This window comes from Sceloporus undulatus, chromosome 5, assembly GCF_019175285.1.
Source record: "Sceloporus undulatus isolate JIND9_A2432 ecotype Alabama chromosome 5, SceUnd_v1.1, whole genome shotgun sequence".
Lineage (NCBI taxonomy): Eukaryota > Metazoa > Chordata > Lepidosauria > Squamata > Phrynosomatidae > Sceloporus > Sceloporus undulatus.
In genome coordinates this window covers 86,338,509-86,356,214 of record NC_056526.1, presented here as the reverse complement: position 1 = coordinate 86,356,214, position 17,706 = coordinate 86,338,509, and the positions used below count along the sequence as shown (strand labels likewise).

The window sequence follows — 17,706 nt, the reverse complement described above, 5'->3', positions numbered from 1 at the left end:
AATCTTAAAAATATCCACAGACATTTCTAAACTTTTAGCTAGATTTAGTTAGACTGTTAGACTTGGAAAGGGATAACAATTCTCAAAGATCTTGTGCCGTGAGGAAGGGGTGCCTCGCTGAGAACCACAGAGCATTATAATAACTGTAGCAGGAAACCAGGATCATACTGTGACTTTGCTGCTCTAAATTTCTCTGAATAAACAGTTGTTGTTGTTGTTGTGGGCCTTCAAGTCTTTTCTGACTTATGGTGACCATAAGGGGAACATATCAGAGGGTTTTCTAGGCAAGATTTGTTTTGAAAGGGTTCGCCATTGCCTTCCTCTGGGGCCGAGAGTATATGACTTGTCTTATCCAAGGTCATCCAGTGGGTTTCCATGGTTGAGCTGGGACTGAACCTCTGGTCTCTCAGAGTCTTAATGCCATGCCGAAACCATTAGACCATGCTGGTTCTATACAACAAACAATACTGCTCTGTTGAGGTACACTTTTGCTCTGGTAATATAAGTATGTCCAATGAGGCAGGCTAACTCCAACAGGCCTCCCTGGAAGAAGATTAACCATCCATTATGAAGCCAAGCCCTCCCTCCAGTCCATCTGCCTTGGTCCAGGCCTTGGAGGTAGAGAAGAACTGCTGGACCTCATCCCCTTCCCCCTCCACCACTCGCTTCTCCTTTTGTGTCATGACTTTTTAGATTGTAAACCTGAGGGCAGGGAACCGTCCAATTAAAAAGATTGTATGTACAGCACTGTGTAAATTTACAGCGCTTTATAAATAAAGGTTAATAATAATATAATGGAATTGAAAAGAGCCTGGTCACTGAAAATGCCGTCAATCATTGTTAACTGCATTTTTCAGAAGCTATGCATCTGTGGTACAAATACTGTTTTTGCTCATGTCAATTCAGGCAGTCTAAATCTAAAGAAAGAAAATGTGAGAGTTCAGCAATAATTCTATATTTTCAATTGTTTTTAGTGTCATCAATAATTCAATTAAATCTTAATGGAATTAACATGCATGGCTGTTTTAATGATATTGTACTTGTTTTAATTTGTAAACCTCCTTGTGTCCCATTTTTGGGGGAAAGTGTGTGGGGAGCTATAAGTAAAGATAATCATTGCTGTCATCATCATCATCATCACCACCACCACCACATACAGAAGGAACTTAAGCGGTCACAGAGTTACATTACTTGTACACTGCCCTGAAATCACACAATGAAGAGTGGCTAGAAATATTTTGATATACCTATGCAACACAAACAAGTGGAGCATCCTTAATCCCAAAATCAAGAATTTGAAATACTTCAAAATATGAAATGTTTTGAGAGCTGACAATGAAGCCATAAGTGGAAAATCCCACCTCTGACCTCATGTGATGGGTCACAGTCAGATACAGTTTATTCAGCATCCCAAAGGGAAAAAAGAGTGCCCCGCCCCCCTTCAGCTCTGATACCTGCATCCATGGAAGTTTGGTTCCAGGACCCCACATGGATGCCAAAAAAACACAGATGCTGAACTCATTTCATATATATATAATGGTATAGAACAGCACCGGAGATGGTGATAACCCCCAGCTACCAGACATACATTCTTCAGGTTCCCCTTCATCTGGAAGCCTACCAGCCATCTGCTTCTATCTTTGATGTGGCAGCTGCAACACTTCTGCTAATTTGTCCTCACTATGCATATGCATATATTACATAATCCTAAAAAGTCAAAATCCTAAAAAGTCCAAAATCTGAAATACATCTGGTCTAGTCCCAAACATTTTAGGTAAGGGATACTCAACTTGTACTTCAGTCTTGAGAAATAATGATGATATATGCCCTTCTTGATGTGGCACCACAATTCCTATCACCCTCACCAATTACTATACCGACTATAGTTTATGGGAGTTGCAACACAATGCCATCTGACTGTCCATATACCCACCCCTGTTCTAAACTAAGCACAATTAAGGTGGGGAAAACCCATACTCACTTGGACACATGTACTTTACTGCAAAAGATCTTACTTGTTGGGGTACTAAAAAGGGAGCATGGAAGTAAAAATTGAAATGCTTAATCTCCAGATACCAAATGAAAGAAGCACAACAGTTATAACCTTTTCCATGAGGGGAATGCTGCCAATAAACTACTCCATTAATTATTAGTCAATGAGCAGCTTGTCCTTTTGCTGGCAGTTATCCACAAAAAGAGGTCAGACCCTCCAGACTTGAAACGAAGCACAAGGTCTTCAAGTGTTAAAGCTGTGCTATTAATAAATTAATACTCTAGATGGCCCAACCCTGCCAAGTGTGTGTGCATGTGTGCATATGAATATATGGCAATTTAAAAGTGATCAATGAAAGACTTCCCCTTCCAATATTGTATTACATACCTAGGAAATAAATAGAAGCTTCACATTTCTTTTTGCAAATCCCACCAGTCCCCCAAATATTTATTTACCTTTTCCCTGTTGGGTAGAACCTGGAGCAGGAATTGCCATCCCAGGCACAGTAGGGATCTCTGGCAAGGCAGCAGTCAGCACAGGCCGTCCCATATATATGACAGCGATGCAAAGAAACCTGGGTGACCCCTTCATCCGAGCTTACATACAACTGTTGCTATTTAATAGGAAATTGAGAGAGATTTATTTCAGGTGCTGAGATTAGAGAAGGAAAGTTAGCCAGGATGCAACTAATGAAGGGCTAAAGCTTTCCTATTCTTTTGGAATTAACAACGAAACAGAGAGGTGAGCTACTGATGGGTAGAGAGCCAAAGCAAACAGAAGGTTCTCTCAGGTTAATTCGCCTATAATATTATACCTTCCTGTTAGAAAATGCTTAACACTTTTTAAACACTGTGGTTCATTGTTTCTTTATGTCAGGAGGAGGGCTAAATTCAGCTTGGAGATCTGATATACTACTCCTTTTTCAGTATTTTAATTCCACCACCCCTAGCTGGAAATTTGGATCAGACTAACGGATTTAAGAAACCTTATTTCTTCTGCATATCATATTTGGCTTCTCCTTTACTTTTGTGGCAAGAGGGAATAGCCATTGAGTTATGAAGAAGTCAGTGAGGCTTAAGCCATGACTAACCTACTGAAATGAGTACAGTAGGTTAGTCATAGCTTAAGCCTCACTGACTTCAATAGGACTAAAGTCCCACTATATTAGTTTGGACCCAGACAAATAACTATTTGTAAAGATTACATTTAAGGTGAACGATCAACTATAATTACATCAATGCTTAATAAATGTCCTTTCTCTCTTTACCTTCTTAGATGAAATGGCCATTGTTGTTATTGGAGCATTATTCTGGAAGAAAAATAAAAATAAAGGGGAGTTTTGAATTCTTAAATTTCTATTTCAATTAACCAAGATTATAACAACTTCCAATACATCAAATAATAGCTCATTCTGGAAGGTCAGCTTTTCTTGACAGCTTCATAATTTCCCCTCATCATTGTCTGTGACAGTGCAAAGTTTGACAGAGATTACATTCTCTGAGCCATGTGTCTGCATCTCTGGAGTTGACATCACGAAGCCCCTCAGTCTAAACACTTGCAAGTTCTAGACAATTCCAGATGAACAGCTCATAAAGAACCACTTCAGGAGTGAAGATAGCCAACTTATGCCTTCAAACCATCACTTTCTGTTTGCAACAAATCCTTCTATTTATGCTTTGAAGCTGATAGCACACTGCATTTTATGTCACACCTCATATTTAATTAGCACGTAAGCAGGATGAGGGGGATATCTAATGTTTCCTGCTCACAATGCTTAACAGTGCATGTGTTTTTACATTATCAATGCAAAATGTCAGTATTAAAAATTAAGTGTTGGCCCACTTGACATTTTGTTTGCTTTCAGCATATTCAAAGGGCACATCAAGCTAGCTAGTGCTTTGCTCTCTTTTGCTTCTTCAATGTTCAGCTAGAATCAGAAAAGCATGAAGTGATAATTGGTGTCTTGTGTAAAGCTGCAACCTAATTTTTTTTAAAAAGCTGATAATATAAAAGAGCATAAATTCTGGGGCTCATGGATTAACCAGAATAATCATAAGAGAAAAATGAAGTTATGGCAGATGAAGCTGAGCTGTCTTCAACTGCAAGGAAACATGAAGTGCAGTAGTAGAATAGAGGAGAAGGCATAAGATCAACTGTGGTTTGCTGGTGGCCCAAGCTAGTACCCATGTTGGTTGCTGGGTCTGGGCAAAGAGTGGTAAATCTGAGTCTGATGAAGACAGGATTGGCTATTAAATTTTTTAGAGATGGCCAAATTGAATAAATTAACATTTTGAATGATGGAAAAATAAATAGTTTTGTAAACATTTGGGAACAAGTCATAGGATATATTAGTAATATGTGGGGTGAATTATCAGTTATTGGTTTTTGGTGAAATCAAAGGCTTTCATGGCCAGCATCCATGGTTTTTGGTGGGTTTTTGGGCTATGTGGCCACGGTCTAGAAGATTTTCCTCCTGACGTTTCGCCAGCATCTGTGGCTGGCATCTTCAGAGAATGTTTGCCTGGAAAAAGTGGGTCTATATATACTGTGTGAGCCTGGGAACGCAGGAGTGATTTTCATGTGTATTGTTCTGTGCTGATGGTAGGCCTCAGGCTGGGAGGCAATTGCAAATGAGGATTTGTGCATGGATGGGATATTTAATACTAAGCACACATAACAACCACAAAATTGGAACCCAAATGGATTCAACATTGGTGGGCTCAAGTGTGAGTTGGTGATTTGAGCTTTTCATTGCTCTTTTACACCCAAAGTTTTCCCTAGGATCTTTTCCTGAGTCTTGGCAGGATTGTTCCTATTACCATATTAGCTGTTTATATAAGGATCTTAGTGAGCAGCACAAGACCATTGTTGCTTTTAAACTGAGCACAGACACATTGTGGGAGCTGATGAGCAGATATATTTTAAATGGTTGCAGGCCACTGAGGAAGATTGGTGTCGAAACACATCTGGCCTTTAGTGTTTTATATCATTTTATGATTTTATTTTTTTGTATTTGCACAACTATTAGTGGGGTATTGTTACCCTTTCAGAAATTTTATTGGCTTTCCTGATTCAGGGTTCGATTACTCTGGATTTGAGTTTGGATATTTTTTGCTCATTTTTCAGTGGGGTACTTATACCATTTTAGAAATTTTACTGGCTTCTATACTCCAGGGTTTATTTAATCCCTTATTTCTTCACAGTAGTGTCTTTTGGTAATTGGAAGTGGGATATAATTTATTTAGTGATATTTTACACAGAGAGATTTTCTTTGGCAGAACCCTTTAGTTTTGTTTTTGGACAATATGATTTTCCCACCCCTGACCCTGACCATAAAAGATGTATGAATGAAGGCAGAATCTTTAAATGTGAAGCAAGCTACTTTGATTTACTTCATTGGAATAACATGATTGTTCTTCTCACTTTTATGTTTAACTACAGAGTGATCTGGAGAAATGATTGACCACTCCATTCTATGGCTTTTCCTTCCTGAATTATTTATCCATCTTTGTAGTTCTGGTTGATTGAAGTCTGTGGATATCCAACACCAATAACGTCTGTGTTTTTAAAAGTACAGAAAGTAAAACAAAACCAGGCTATTTTACTTGAGATCTGTAGCTTAGTGTCAGAACGCTCCTTGGATAATCAAAAACAAAAAGAACCTGGCATCATATCACAATTGTTTGCAATTGTGATGTAGCAAAAACCCATTTGCTTCTAGCAGCTGCTGCAATGAAATGGGCTGAAGGGGAACATCCACTTATTGAAATCCTTTTAATCCAGGAAGGCAACATAAAAAAAATCAATTTAAATGCTGAACAAAAAAACTGAGCCCTCCTTTTCACTTGGATAAGTCCAACTTCATAACGGGGGGGAAAGTTGAAATGCTTCCCGTTTGATCTTTTATCAAAGACAGTTCAAGCCTCCCAACTTATTTTAGATAAAAGTGTTTTGACAGAGGAGGGAAACAGTAAGTCTGAGAGAGACCAACCTTAAACATCTCAAGTTCTTCTAAGATGAGTTCTCCACTTGTAGAAGAGTTATTGGGCAGGACCACAACTTTCTGTACAGTTCCCTGGTCTGTAACATGAGGGAAAGGGAGTCACAGTGGGGAAGAAAAACAGAGCAAGAAATCAGATGCATTGATTTTGACAAAATCCAAACTGACCGGAACAATGGAAATAATGTCATCAGTACAAAACAGAACAGTATATTAGCACACCTGGTTGCTTCTGGTAGGTTATCAAAGACCTTCAGCCTAGCTAGTAAAAACATTTTGTGAGATTGTACTTTTTGGGTTCATTTACAAGGTTCCATTAGGAACACTAAAGAGAAGACATCCCCAAAAAAGAAATTTGCTCCTCATCCCCCCTGCAATATTTCTGGGTGTCTATACCCTGAAGGCACCAAATCCCATATTATCTTGGAAGCTAAGCAGGACCAGCTCTGTTTAGTACTTGGGTGTTAGCAATAATATTATCAAGTGCTGTAGAGTACATTTCAGAGGAAGGAACTGGTAAAACCACTTCTGGGTATTCCTTGCTTAAGAAAACTCTGTTTATTCATATGGTTGCCATATGCTGACAGGTGATTTGAAGGGACATACACAGGTATGTTAGAAATGAGGCTACATGTACCTCAAGATCCTTCTTTTTAGGCCTTCAGTGTATTTTTTTAAAAAAGTAATTACTTTTTTGTTTTTGTTGATGCCTCTTCTATGCCGTCCCCAAGACTTCCCCTGATATTGCCATTGGTAATTCTCCTTTTTCATCAACCAGCCAAAACTGTGATTTATTTCAATACAGTATGCCTCTTTTCAAAATAAAATAAGAATCAGGCATACTCATCTGGATACAATTTCTTCTTATGCAGGCAAATACAAGGAGTACAGTAATATTTTGAACTCCCCCCATCCTCCTTCCTATTACATATTAGGCTTTATAAAGATCAGAATTGTAGCTAACATTAGGGTACAAGTTGAGAATACCTTAAGTAAATGTATACTTTTAACTTCCCATGCAGAATTTTAAAAACTGTACCAAGTTCAGTGTATACAGTATATCATTAGAAACCAAAGACACTCTGGACAACCTTAAAGAGTTATGGACTCTTTTCTGCACGTACATTAGCCATCAATTTCCACAGAGATCTAAACTACAGAAAATCTTATGCAATTTATGTCAAGTAAATTATTCTAGTTATTTGCAGGGAAATACATTACTGAAGATAATTTTTGGCAACAATCCTCAACGGTTTCTGTAGGAACAGTTAATGTGGTGTGAGGTACATGTATCCAAACTCTGAGGGATAAACTAGATATGAAAGAAACTTTCCTTGAAATTCAAAAAGCAGGTTCAGAGAAGATTTCCCCATCCGTCACACTAAGATTGCCAATCTGTATGAGTGTGGCTGCTCCGGCTTCACAAATGTAAAGGCTTCATAGAGTGCCTCACCAATATAAGAATGGTGCTTTCAAATGATAAATGCCATGCTTAGTTTGTTTAGTTAGTTAGTTAGTTTAGGATTTCTGAGCTATGTTTGCGTTCTCATTAAATTGTGACTCAAATTTAAAGTGTTCTCCTAAGCAAGGATATTTTCTCAGATTTGGATTGCAGAATAGATGAGGGTGGCTAAAAGATTTCAGTAAGGAGGAAAGGATCATAGCAAGCTCAAAAGATTGCTATTTGTCAGCGCATGCATGTGCGCATGCGCACACACAGAGGATATTTTGGGAGGTTTTACTATTATTCTCTATTTTAAAAAAAATCTTACCAGAAAGACAGTAATGTTGGAAACAGAAGTAAAACAAGCTAAGGCAAATGCAACATGTGAAGTCGAAGGCTTTCATGGCTGGCATCCATAGTTTTTTGTGGGTTTTTTGGGCTATGTGGCCATGTTCTAGAAGAGTTTATTCCTGATGTTTTGCCAGCATCTGTGGCTGGTATCTTCAGATAAACAATTTCAAATAATTTCTGATTTATGGTGACTCTAAGGCAAACCTAACATGGGGTTTTCTTGGCAAGATTTGTTCACAGGGGGTCTGCCACTGCCTTCTTCTGAGGTTAAAAGAATGACTTGCCCAAGGTCGCCCAGTGGACTAACATACTCAAGGAGAGTTTAAACGCTGGTTTCCCAGAGTCTTATTCTGACACAGACTACTGTAAAGCAAACTGTAACACATGATCCTGTACAATTTGAAATAAACTTTATAGGATTACGGTGGCCTCTAATGGGTTACAAGGAAATTTAGAAAGCCTTCTAGCTATAGTGACATGCATGGCACTTTTTATCTTACAGATTTTAAACTGCTGCCTCTGGTCAGAAGAACTAGAAATTATTTTATTTTGTTACTATTCTGCCTTTCTCCCAATATTGGGACAGTGGTTCATACACGATGGATGCAAAGAGCATGACTAAAGCAAGGATAATAATTCTAAACCTTTATAGATGTTTAATTCATAATCACTGAACCATTCTACAACTCTCTTGTACTTAATGTTATCTCTTATGGGGTTTTATACAAAGAGCCTTATTTCCCCTATGTCAAACCAAGCACTACAGATTAAGCTTCAACCTAAATAGTGACTCACTTTCTTAGTAAAAGAAAACAGATTTGTCCAATCAACACCTCCAAAAATTGTTGATTAGCAACAACTATACAATAGTGGTTGAGCTACAAATTAGAAATGGTTCTGTGTGTTACCTCTGCTACAAACCTAGTAAGCAGCTGCAGGAAAGCTATTATTTTTCAGCCCACAGCACTCCACTGTAATATGGTAATCAAAACGCTGACTTATTATTATTATTATTATTATTATTATTATTATTTTATTTTTATCCCTCCTTTCTCCCAAAGTGGGATCCAAGGCAGCTAACATACGTAAAATACAACAATTAAAAGTGTACAATTAAAATCGTAAAAATATAAAAATTACAAATATGAAATTTAAAACATACAAAATTAAAATTAACAATCCAAGACCAACCCTCTCATCTCCCAATAAAACCAAGCCTGCCAGATTTCAAAAGGACTGTTTAAACAAAAATGCCTTTGCCTGCCTGTGAAAGGCCAGCAGTGAGGGGGCCAGCCTAGTCTCCCATGGAAGTAATTCAAATAATGTAAATATTAAGCGTTCCAAAAACTTACAAGCACTGCATAAACCCTATATATTACACTGGTATTATTAAATATCCTATATTTCTTGTGAGAATTTGGAAAGCAGCAAAAGAAATGGGAAACTGAAGGGTAAACTGCCAAAAGACTGATAAATGGAGGAAATGATGGATGGTATGGAAGACAAAAAGAATCAAGGAAGGAATATACCGTATTAAAAAATCTAAATATTGACCCATGTGGTCAATTACTAGAAGAACTGTCCAGTTCTACTGAATTCTAAGAACTGTGACATCTGGTTATGATATTATTCATAATATGCATATAAATCTTAGGTAGGTACACATACTTCACCACAGTATTACCTTTTTGCTGTGTTGGGGATTGCATGTTCCTGTGAGGCAAGAGGTTATGCTGATGGTATAGGGTCTCCCATGTCAAACAAGCTTTTACGGAAGAGCCAGACTAAATGTACCAAACATCTACTACGCAGCAACAGTAGTGTAGAGTGACACTGGCAGAGGATCTCTTACAGACATGGCAGTGGCACCATAACTAACACTTGTTAGCACTAAGCAGAAGGATGTCTTTTACTATGAGTTACTATGAATTGCATGGGTTACCATGAAAACCCTATTGTGAGACAAACCAAAATTAAAGAACACATAGTGGCAGAAGATGAAACTCCCAGAAAGAAAAACACTCAAAGAGCTACTGAGCTACAGCAGAGGACAACTATGAGTGGTACTATATGACACAACCCAACTCCAGTTGAAAGGACGTTCAGCTTTTGACACACTCAAACTACAAAAATAGTACAAAAAGGAAAATCCAAAGCTGCACAAAACATATTATAGAAACATGGACTTTGAATCAAGGGAAGCTAGACATAGTAAAACAAGTAGTAATGAAGAAATGGAATGTAGAAAAATTGCAAATAATTGGGGAGAGTGATTAAAAGTCAACATTATCAGGAAGGAATGCAAATGCAAAAAGACACTGTCTGCAGCTAAAAAGAAAGAGAAACTTGAATTGATCACAGATAGAACTCTTCAAGCAGTTAAGGGCAGATGGGAAGCAAAAGAAAGAGTGGAAAGAAATAGAGTCAGAATCCTGAATGCAACTGTTCAGTGACTTGTGTGCAAAGACGAAGAGAAATAGTATAATAATCAATGTATAGAAATTAAATTAAATTAGATTTAAATGTGGGACATTAGATGTTCTTTCTATTTAGCAAGATACTTTATGGAATTTAGCAGGCTGAACATGGTTTAAACAGTTTTCACTCCTTCAGTCATGTAGAATTAAGGCTGACAATGATGTTTTAAAATATTATATGAACTTTATTTGTGTTTATTAATTGCTTGTTACAAATTATTCTACTTTTTGTTCTTATAAATAAATTCACAATTGTATATAAAAAATACTGAACAAATATCTGAAAGCATGTGGCACTTATCTCCTCACTGTTTTCTAACTTGTACATTGAACATTTCACACATAAATCTGGATTAGATTTGGAGGAAGGAGATGCGAAAACTGGAGGAAAGAAAACCAACAATTTTAGGCATACACATGGCCCCATAGTACTTGCACAAAACAGCAAAGACGTGGAACGATTACTGAAGAATGTCAAGGAAGAAAGTGCAAAGGCAGGTTTACAGACACTGAAACAGTTCAAGATTTTCCATACCTTGGCTCAGTCATTAATCAGAATGGAAACAGCAATCAGAAGAGTGTGACTAGAAATGGCAGCTATGAGGATACTAGACATAATTTGGAAGTGTAAAGGAATATCATTGAATACTAAAGTCAGGATAGTCCATGCTGTAGTATTCTCCATTTCTACTACTAAAAAGACAAATAAATGGGTCCTAGAGGAAATCAAGCTTGAACTCTCCCTAGAAGGCAAGACAATTTAAAATTGAGATACTTGGCCATATCATGAGAACACATGGCTCATTAGAAAAGACAATAATTTTTGGTAAGGTGGAAGGCAGTAGGAAAAGAGGAAGGCTGCATTCCAGGTGGAAAGACTTGATCAAGGAAGCCACAGCCCTAAGTCTGCAAACCTTAGCAGGGCTGTTGATGAAAGAGTGACTTGCTGGTCTCTCATGCATAGGCTCAGCATATGTTGAGGTTGAAGAAATACACCTATGAATATTTGGCCACTAGTCAATATGTTCAATTTTCTGATACAAGATAAATGTTTGTATGTTTCCATGCATTTTACACTGAGACAGCCAAAAAAGATAACATTCCAGTCTGTACAGTCAATGTCCAAAACCCAGCATTCTAAACAGACTTTACCCCCCCCCCCCAAAAAAAAAACCCCTCAAATAAGCAAAAGACAAAAACTGAGAGGTCACATTGTCCACATCAGAAAAACCACTACCACAAATGTAGTAAATACTGGATGACAGTTTCATGGAGAGATCTTTTCTTTTGAGGTGGTCTGTATTTCTTTCAAGTAAGAGATAATTGCAGGTCTGGTTCAAAAAAGGATGCAATATACAGTACATATCTCATTCTGACCTCAAGATCAAGAAAACAAACAGAGAAATAAAAACAAAGTCTAAAAATAAGCTTGTTCTCTACATTTTGCTGGAAACATTTTTGTCAAATGATAACAGAATGAGCTTGCTGGGATGGCAAAAGACTGACTCTATCATCTGCATTGTGAGGTACTTCTCTCATAAATATTTTCATCTTGTCAAATTCTTTTTTGCCCCTTTCAGAATTGGTCAGATGTTTCTTTTCTCTCAGAAAGCTACAGATTCATACGATAATTTTAGTTCAGCTGAAAATGGGTGCCAATTTAAAGGTGCAGGTATTCCTGTGATAAAATTACCAGCCTTATCCAAACTCTGATGTAATTTAATATAGTTTATTCGGTCTTTGACCAGTATAAAAAGAAAAGAAAAGAAAAACAGCATCAGTATAATTTAAAATATACATTGTACATACCTGGGCATGAATAGTACTTAAACAATTACAGTTACAATAATGCCGGGTCAAATCATCTGTGCAGCAGTAAAATTTTCATTTACCAATTGAGGGCGGATTTTACACACAATGTAGCAGAATTTGGCCACCTTATGGATCATACTAGGGTCACGACTATCCAGAAGGCTTATCCAAACTCTGATTTGTTTCCAAATAATTTTTGGAAGCAAGACAGCTCTGATTAAGATAAGCAAAATGGCTTAACAAGGGCAAACTTATGTGGCATGTAATGTACGTTGTATGTCTTCAAGTCAAATCATGGGGTTTTCTTTGGAAGATTTGTTCAGAGGAGGTTTCCCATTGCCTTCCAATGAGGCTGAGAGCATGTGGCTTGCCCAATGTTGCCCATTGGGTTCCATGGCCAAGTGTCCCCTCTTGGCCATGAAACCCAATGGGTGATGCTGGGCAAGGGTCTCCCAGTGTTTCCAGACTTGTAGTCCAACACTACCCACCATATAAATTAGGGAAATTCCTCTAAATTAATATGAATGTGTCACCACATTCCACCCAAGGTCTGCGATGAGGAATGGAGAACACTGATTGATCCACTTAGCAGGTTACTGTGCTTGAAGAGAGAGCACTGTAGCTCTGTTTCAATATTATATCTTCATGCCATACCTTCAACTGAGGCAGAAAGTGTCATTGTGTTTGCTTGTTCTGCAACATCTAGTTTCAGCAAATTGTCGACAGCAAGTCCTTTTTCCATCCCTCTGTATAAAGTGGTAGTTTCTCTACCAATTGCCACTACTGGTGTACAAAATACTTCATACATCCAACCTATGCAATGATCTGGTGGGACAGACCACTAAATTTTCCTTTATACAAAAGGGTGGGGGAACAACATGAATGTTGGGATGCTTTGCAGTCACTAGAAACAGCCGCTCAATCCCTAATATTTCTCTTTCCCTTCTGAATGCTATGCAAAGCAAACAGTGCCACATAATATTTCTTCAGTGTGGATTTCTCTTTCTCAATTCATCTCATGGGTACAAAGAAATTCAAGTCACTGTGATGTCACATTTTATATTTGTTATAACTAGTCGCAACCAGAGAAGAGACTGATGTTCAAGGTCACTGTTTAAACCAGCAGCCATGTATCTTCTGTCCTCTAACATCTAGTTTCAGCCTATGATATTGCACATATTTACTGAAGTTCAACAGTAAATTCATAGCTGATCAAGAATTTAAACACAGTCTAACTAGGTTCTAGCCCGGCATTTAATTCACTGCATTACAGAATGGATGTTAGAATGAGGTAAATAGTGTGCACTCTGATTCATAAGAACTGTAAAACACTGTATGACTGAGAAGTAAATGTGAGACATGCCCAGATGGTAAAGAGAAGACATGAGGTTACTGAAGTGCCATACTGCTCTTTATGGAAACAACAACCACACTACTCCAAAGTCAATCACTCCTCTTGTTTTGTATTGGATTAGGAAATGCACCCTACCCTACTCTTTTCCCGCACCCCTTTCAGCTTTTTAATGGATGAATGCTTTTCATCTGAGAGGCAGCTCCATTTTGTAGTAGTTAAAAAGGCTCCCTGGAGCACTAAATTTGTGCATCAGCCCATCAGCTCTGTGGAGTGCTTTAAGGTATTTTGGGGATGAATGGCACACATTAACTATGAGATCATTATCATTCAGAAAACCATGCCATCTGTCACATGAACAATTGTCTGCTTATGGGATTTATTTCACTAGCTCTGTAACTGAGAAAAGCAATTCTGTACCTTCTTGTTAGCACTTGGCAAGGAATAGCTACTATGAGATTGGCACGATCACCTAGGGTGACAGAGGGCAAGCTGAATTCACATACTGGTTATGTACAAAGATGATAGAATGTCCTTTTACTACACATTCAGATAAAAACAGATTTCTTGAACTATTATTAGAATATATATGCATGTCACTGAAAGCTGCCTACCCCTCAGGTTAACACACACACACATTATGTGCATAGAATACTAGTGTGTCATCCCAGGGAGATGGCTGGCCTAAGCTCCTTTGCTAAGATGTTTGTCTTCTCTTGCTATGAGATGAGAGGTGGATGGTCTTGTGTGTGTGTGCGTGTGTGTTTTGAGTGGGAACATTAAAAGATGTAGTCCATCACCCACAGCCCAAAATACTGCAGACGTATGAAATCTAACTATTGTTGTTGCAACACTTTTTGCAACACTACAGGTGCAACCTTAAGGCGACCCTATCACAGGGTTTTCTCAGCAAGATTTGTTCAGGGGGGACCTTTGCCTTCCTCTGAGGCTGAGAGGGTGTGACTTGTCCACGGTCACTCAGTGGGTTTCCATGGTTGAGCAGAGACCTGAACTCTTGTCTCCAGAATCATAGTCCAATGCTTAAATCATTACACCATGCTGCCTATCAAGAAAAACCGTGTCAAAGATTTATCTGCATGAATAGATCAGCCCTGAAGCTAAACGGGAGGAGGTATTTCTGAACTTGGCATGGGAACACTCTACTTTGTAGAATGACTCGTGGTGACAGACATGACTGGCAACATGTCAACCCAGCTTCAGAGCTCATCCATATTGCTGAGCCTCAATGTCACCACTCTGCCAAGTCTCATTTGCCATTGTCAAAGGACCAATGGAGCCCACAGCAGCAATTATCAAGTCTGCCAGTACTGTATGATACCTCCGCTCATTCTCCCACTCTGTCTCTCACTTTTACTCTCACCAGGAGGAAGTTGACACAAATCTTTTAATTAGAAAGTCTTGCCCATTCCTACTTTCTTTGGTGACTGAGATCTTTAGAAAATGATTTCCAGTCCCATTGAATACACAAAGGATAAAATACAGTGTTTGCAATTAATCACACCCATAGGTTCCTTTACAAATAACACATGTTCACTAGTTCTTGTGTACAATCAGACTATTTTAAGTAGGCAAAGTTAAAGGGGAAAAAAGGATCCTACTTGATGCACTTACAGTAAGGGTTCTTAAGCTAAGGTCCATGGATATTGAAGAGTCCATGCAAGGTCTGATGGGGCCCATGAAGAACTGGGTGCAAAAAATAGAATTTTTCTTTGGTTTTCTTTCTGTTATTTCCATTTTCCCTGTAACACTGAGCATCCTGTAACCAAACCCCAGAGGATACTAAGGGCCCACTGTATTTCTAAGGAAGAAATTGGCAGACAACTCTGAATATTCCTTGCTAAGAAAACCCTATGAAATTCAGGGGGTTGCCATAAGTTGACAGGCAAGGTGGAGGCACAAATGCCAAAAGTTAGAAGGCTGCAGGAAAAGAGGAAGACTGCAATACAGGAGGATAGACTCAGTAAACGAAACCAAGGCCCTGAATTTGCAACATCTTAGAAGAGCTGTTGAATAAGTTTGGCATAAATTGAAATCAACAGCAATTTAAATTTTTTTTTAATGAGAAGCAAAAGCTTTAAATGCTTATTAAAATGTAATTCAGAATACAAAATAACAAAACAACTCTAGTTTGTTGAGTTTTGTTTCTTTGTTTGTTTCTTTGTTTCAGGGACACTGCAGTTGTATCCTACATTGAGAATCCTACACTGAATAGGTTTTTGGACTATATTACCTCCAGGAACATGTTGTAATTCCTTAAAATCTCTTTAAAAAAAACTTCCAAGGCATCTGTGACTATTGTCTCAGTGGAAGCCTTTTGGGCTTGCATCCTTGCCCTGGGGATACTTATGAGATGGTAAGATTACTCAAACAATCTGAAGTTTCACTCATGGCAGGTAAACAGGTTATATATTATTTAGGGATGTGATTCTTTGCTAATTTTACTGTCAAAATTAAGAAAGAGTAATTTAGCAAATTGTGCTGGCCAAATGGCTGTAATAAAGTTGTTGTTGTTATTTAGCAACTTTCTTCCCATTGCACAGCTTTTGAAGACTTTTTGCAGTTCAGGGCTTATTCTGCATAAAATGTGCATGTGGTATTTTTCTGCAGAAGACAGCCATTTCTGAGCAGGAAACAGCATTTTCCAGCAGATGAAATGTTGTAGTTGGGGCCTTGTTCTGTGCAAGATTCACACATGTTTTGTGGAGAAAGCAGCAAATATTAATTACAGCACAGAAAATACAGGGGGGGGGGGTTTGGGCACCAAAAAACCATGCATGAATTTTGCACAGAATAAGCCTTGAAAACATCCTTGTGAAGTCCAGGATGCTGGTTGTCAGAGTTTCCTGACACTTGAGAAACTCTTTTTGTAAACCATTCTTAAAATATTTTCAAATAGTCTTCCCATTCCTAAATAAATAAAGATAGATGTGTTATTTTCTTACCTGTTCCAAGAAACAAGACGTGGTATCTTCCATCTGCAGCGCTGACACGGTCGACAGCTATCTTTGTGTATTTGTAGTCAGTGCCTGTCCGAATGATCAGAGGTCTCTTGTGGATTGGGTAGATGGGATTAAACATCAAGGGATGATTCCTGATAAAAGTCACCACATCATCTGGAAACTCCTTAGTTGTCCGTATGTTGGGTGTGAAGGCTCCTCCAGGACACTGCAAAAAAGACACTGACAATCCTCAGCAACTACATCCATCACGTTTCAGTGTTCAGTTCTCTGGGGACAGCCTGAAAACATTACTTTCTAAAAGAATATTTTTCCCAACCTATATTTCTAAGTAACAATTCATAGAAATTTGAATGATTTTTTCTTAGTACTTGGAGTAAGGTGAACAAATCATCACCAATACATGTGCATGAACTGTTGCACACAGTTTACCAGGCAGATTTAACTCTACTTCATCCAATTCTGATTTCATTTAGATACTGAGAAAGAATGCTCCATTATCTAATGTTTGCTTTGCTACAAAGTTAATCTCTTTGAAGGCTCACACTTAGGAAAATCAATCATAAAGAATAGATCTGTCCTTAAAAGGAAAATAAATAAAGCAACTCACACACACTGCTGAACTGAACCAGCAAGCATGCAGATCTGATGCAGATATGTATACTGAGAGGAGGTGCATCACAATGTCTCTGTGGTCCTCAATGAACATGATGAATATGTATATGATGTTACAAAGCATGTACATTCCTTAGTGAAGCTACTTAATCAGCCAAAGCAAAGCATATCAATGCTGGATTGGGACCATAAAACTTTTAATGAGCTCTACGACTGTTAATTGATCACATATTTATTATTATTATTATTATTATTATTATTATTATTATTATTATTATTATTATTTATGAAGCGCTGTAAATTTACACAGCGCTGTACATGCAATCTTTTTAGTTAGACGGTTCCCTGCCCTCGGGCTTACAATCTAAAAAGACATGACACAGAAGGAGAAGGGAGCGGTGGAGGGAAAGGGTAAGAGGTCCAGCAGTTCCTCTCTACCTCCAAGGCCTGGACCAAGGCAGATGGACTGGAGGGAGGGCTTGGCTTCATAATGGATGGTTAATCATTTTCCAGGGAAAATACATACTCTCAAGTAGGATAAAGCATATACAGTACATAGCAATACAGGAAATGGTTTGATAAACATATAATCAAACATATAATTACTTCAATTTCCCATAAGTGTAGCTTCATTTATTTGTATTCTGAGCAACAGTTCCACAAGTACGAACACATACAGTACATG

At 38.1% G+C, this 17,706-nt stretch overlaps 1 protein-coding gene across 1 annotated transcript in view; it reads right to left on the bottom strand.

The window, feature by feature from the left end:
• The window catches only part of LOC121931653 (semaphorin-3C-like), a 28,925-nt gene extending 12,047 nt beyond the window's left edge, over nucleotides 1–16,878 (bottom strand). Inside the window, exons 1-5 of the mRNA XM_042469628.1 lie at nucleotides 16,839–16,878; nucleotides 16,392–16,637; nucleotides 5,985–6,073; nucleotides 3,261–3,302; nucleotides 2,449–2,606 (exon numbers count right to left, since the gene is read on the bottom strand). Coding sequence (XP_042325562.1) covers nucleotides 2,449–2,606; nucleotides 3,261–3,302; nucleotides 5,985–6,073; nucleotides 16,392–16,637; nucleotides 16,839–16,878 — 575 coding nt within the window. The remainder of the gene's footprint in view (nucleotides 1–2,448; nucleotides 2,607–3,260; nucleotides 3,303–5,984; nucleotides 6,074–16,391; nucleotides 16,638–16,838) is intronic.
• Between the last annotated feature and the right edge of the window lie 828 nt (nucleotides 16,879–17,706).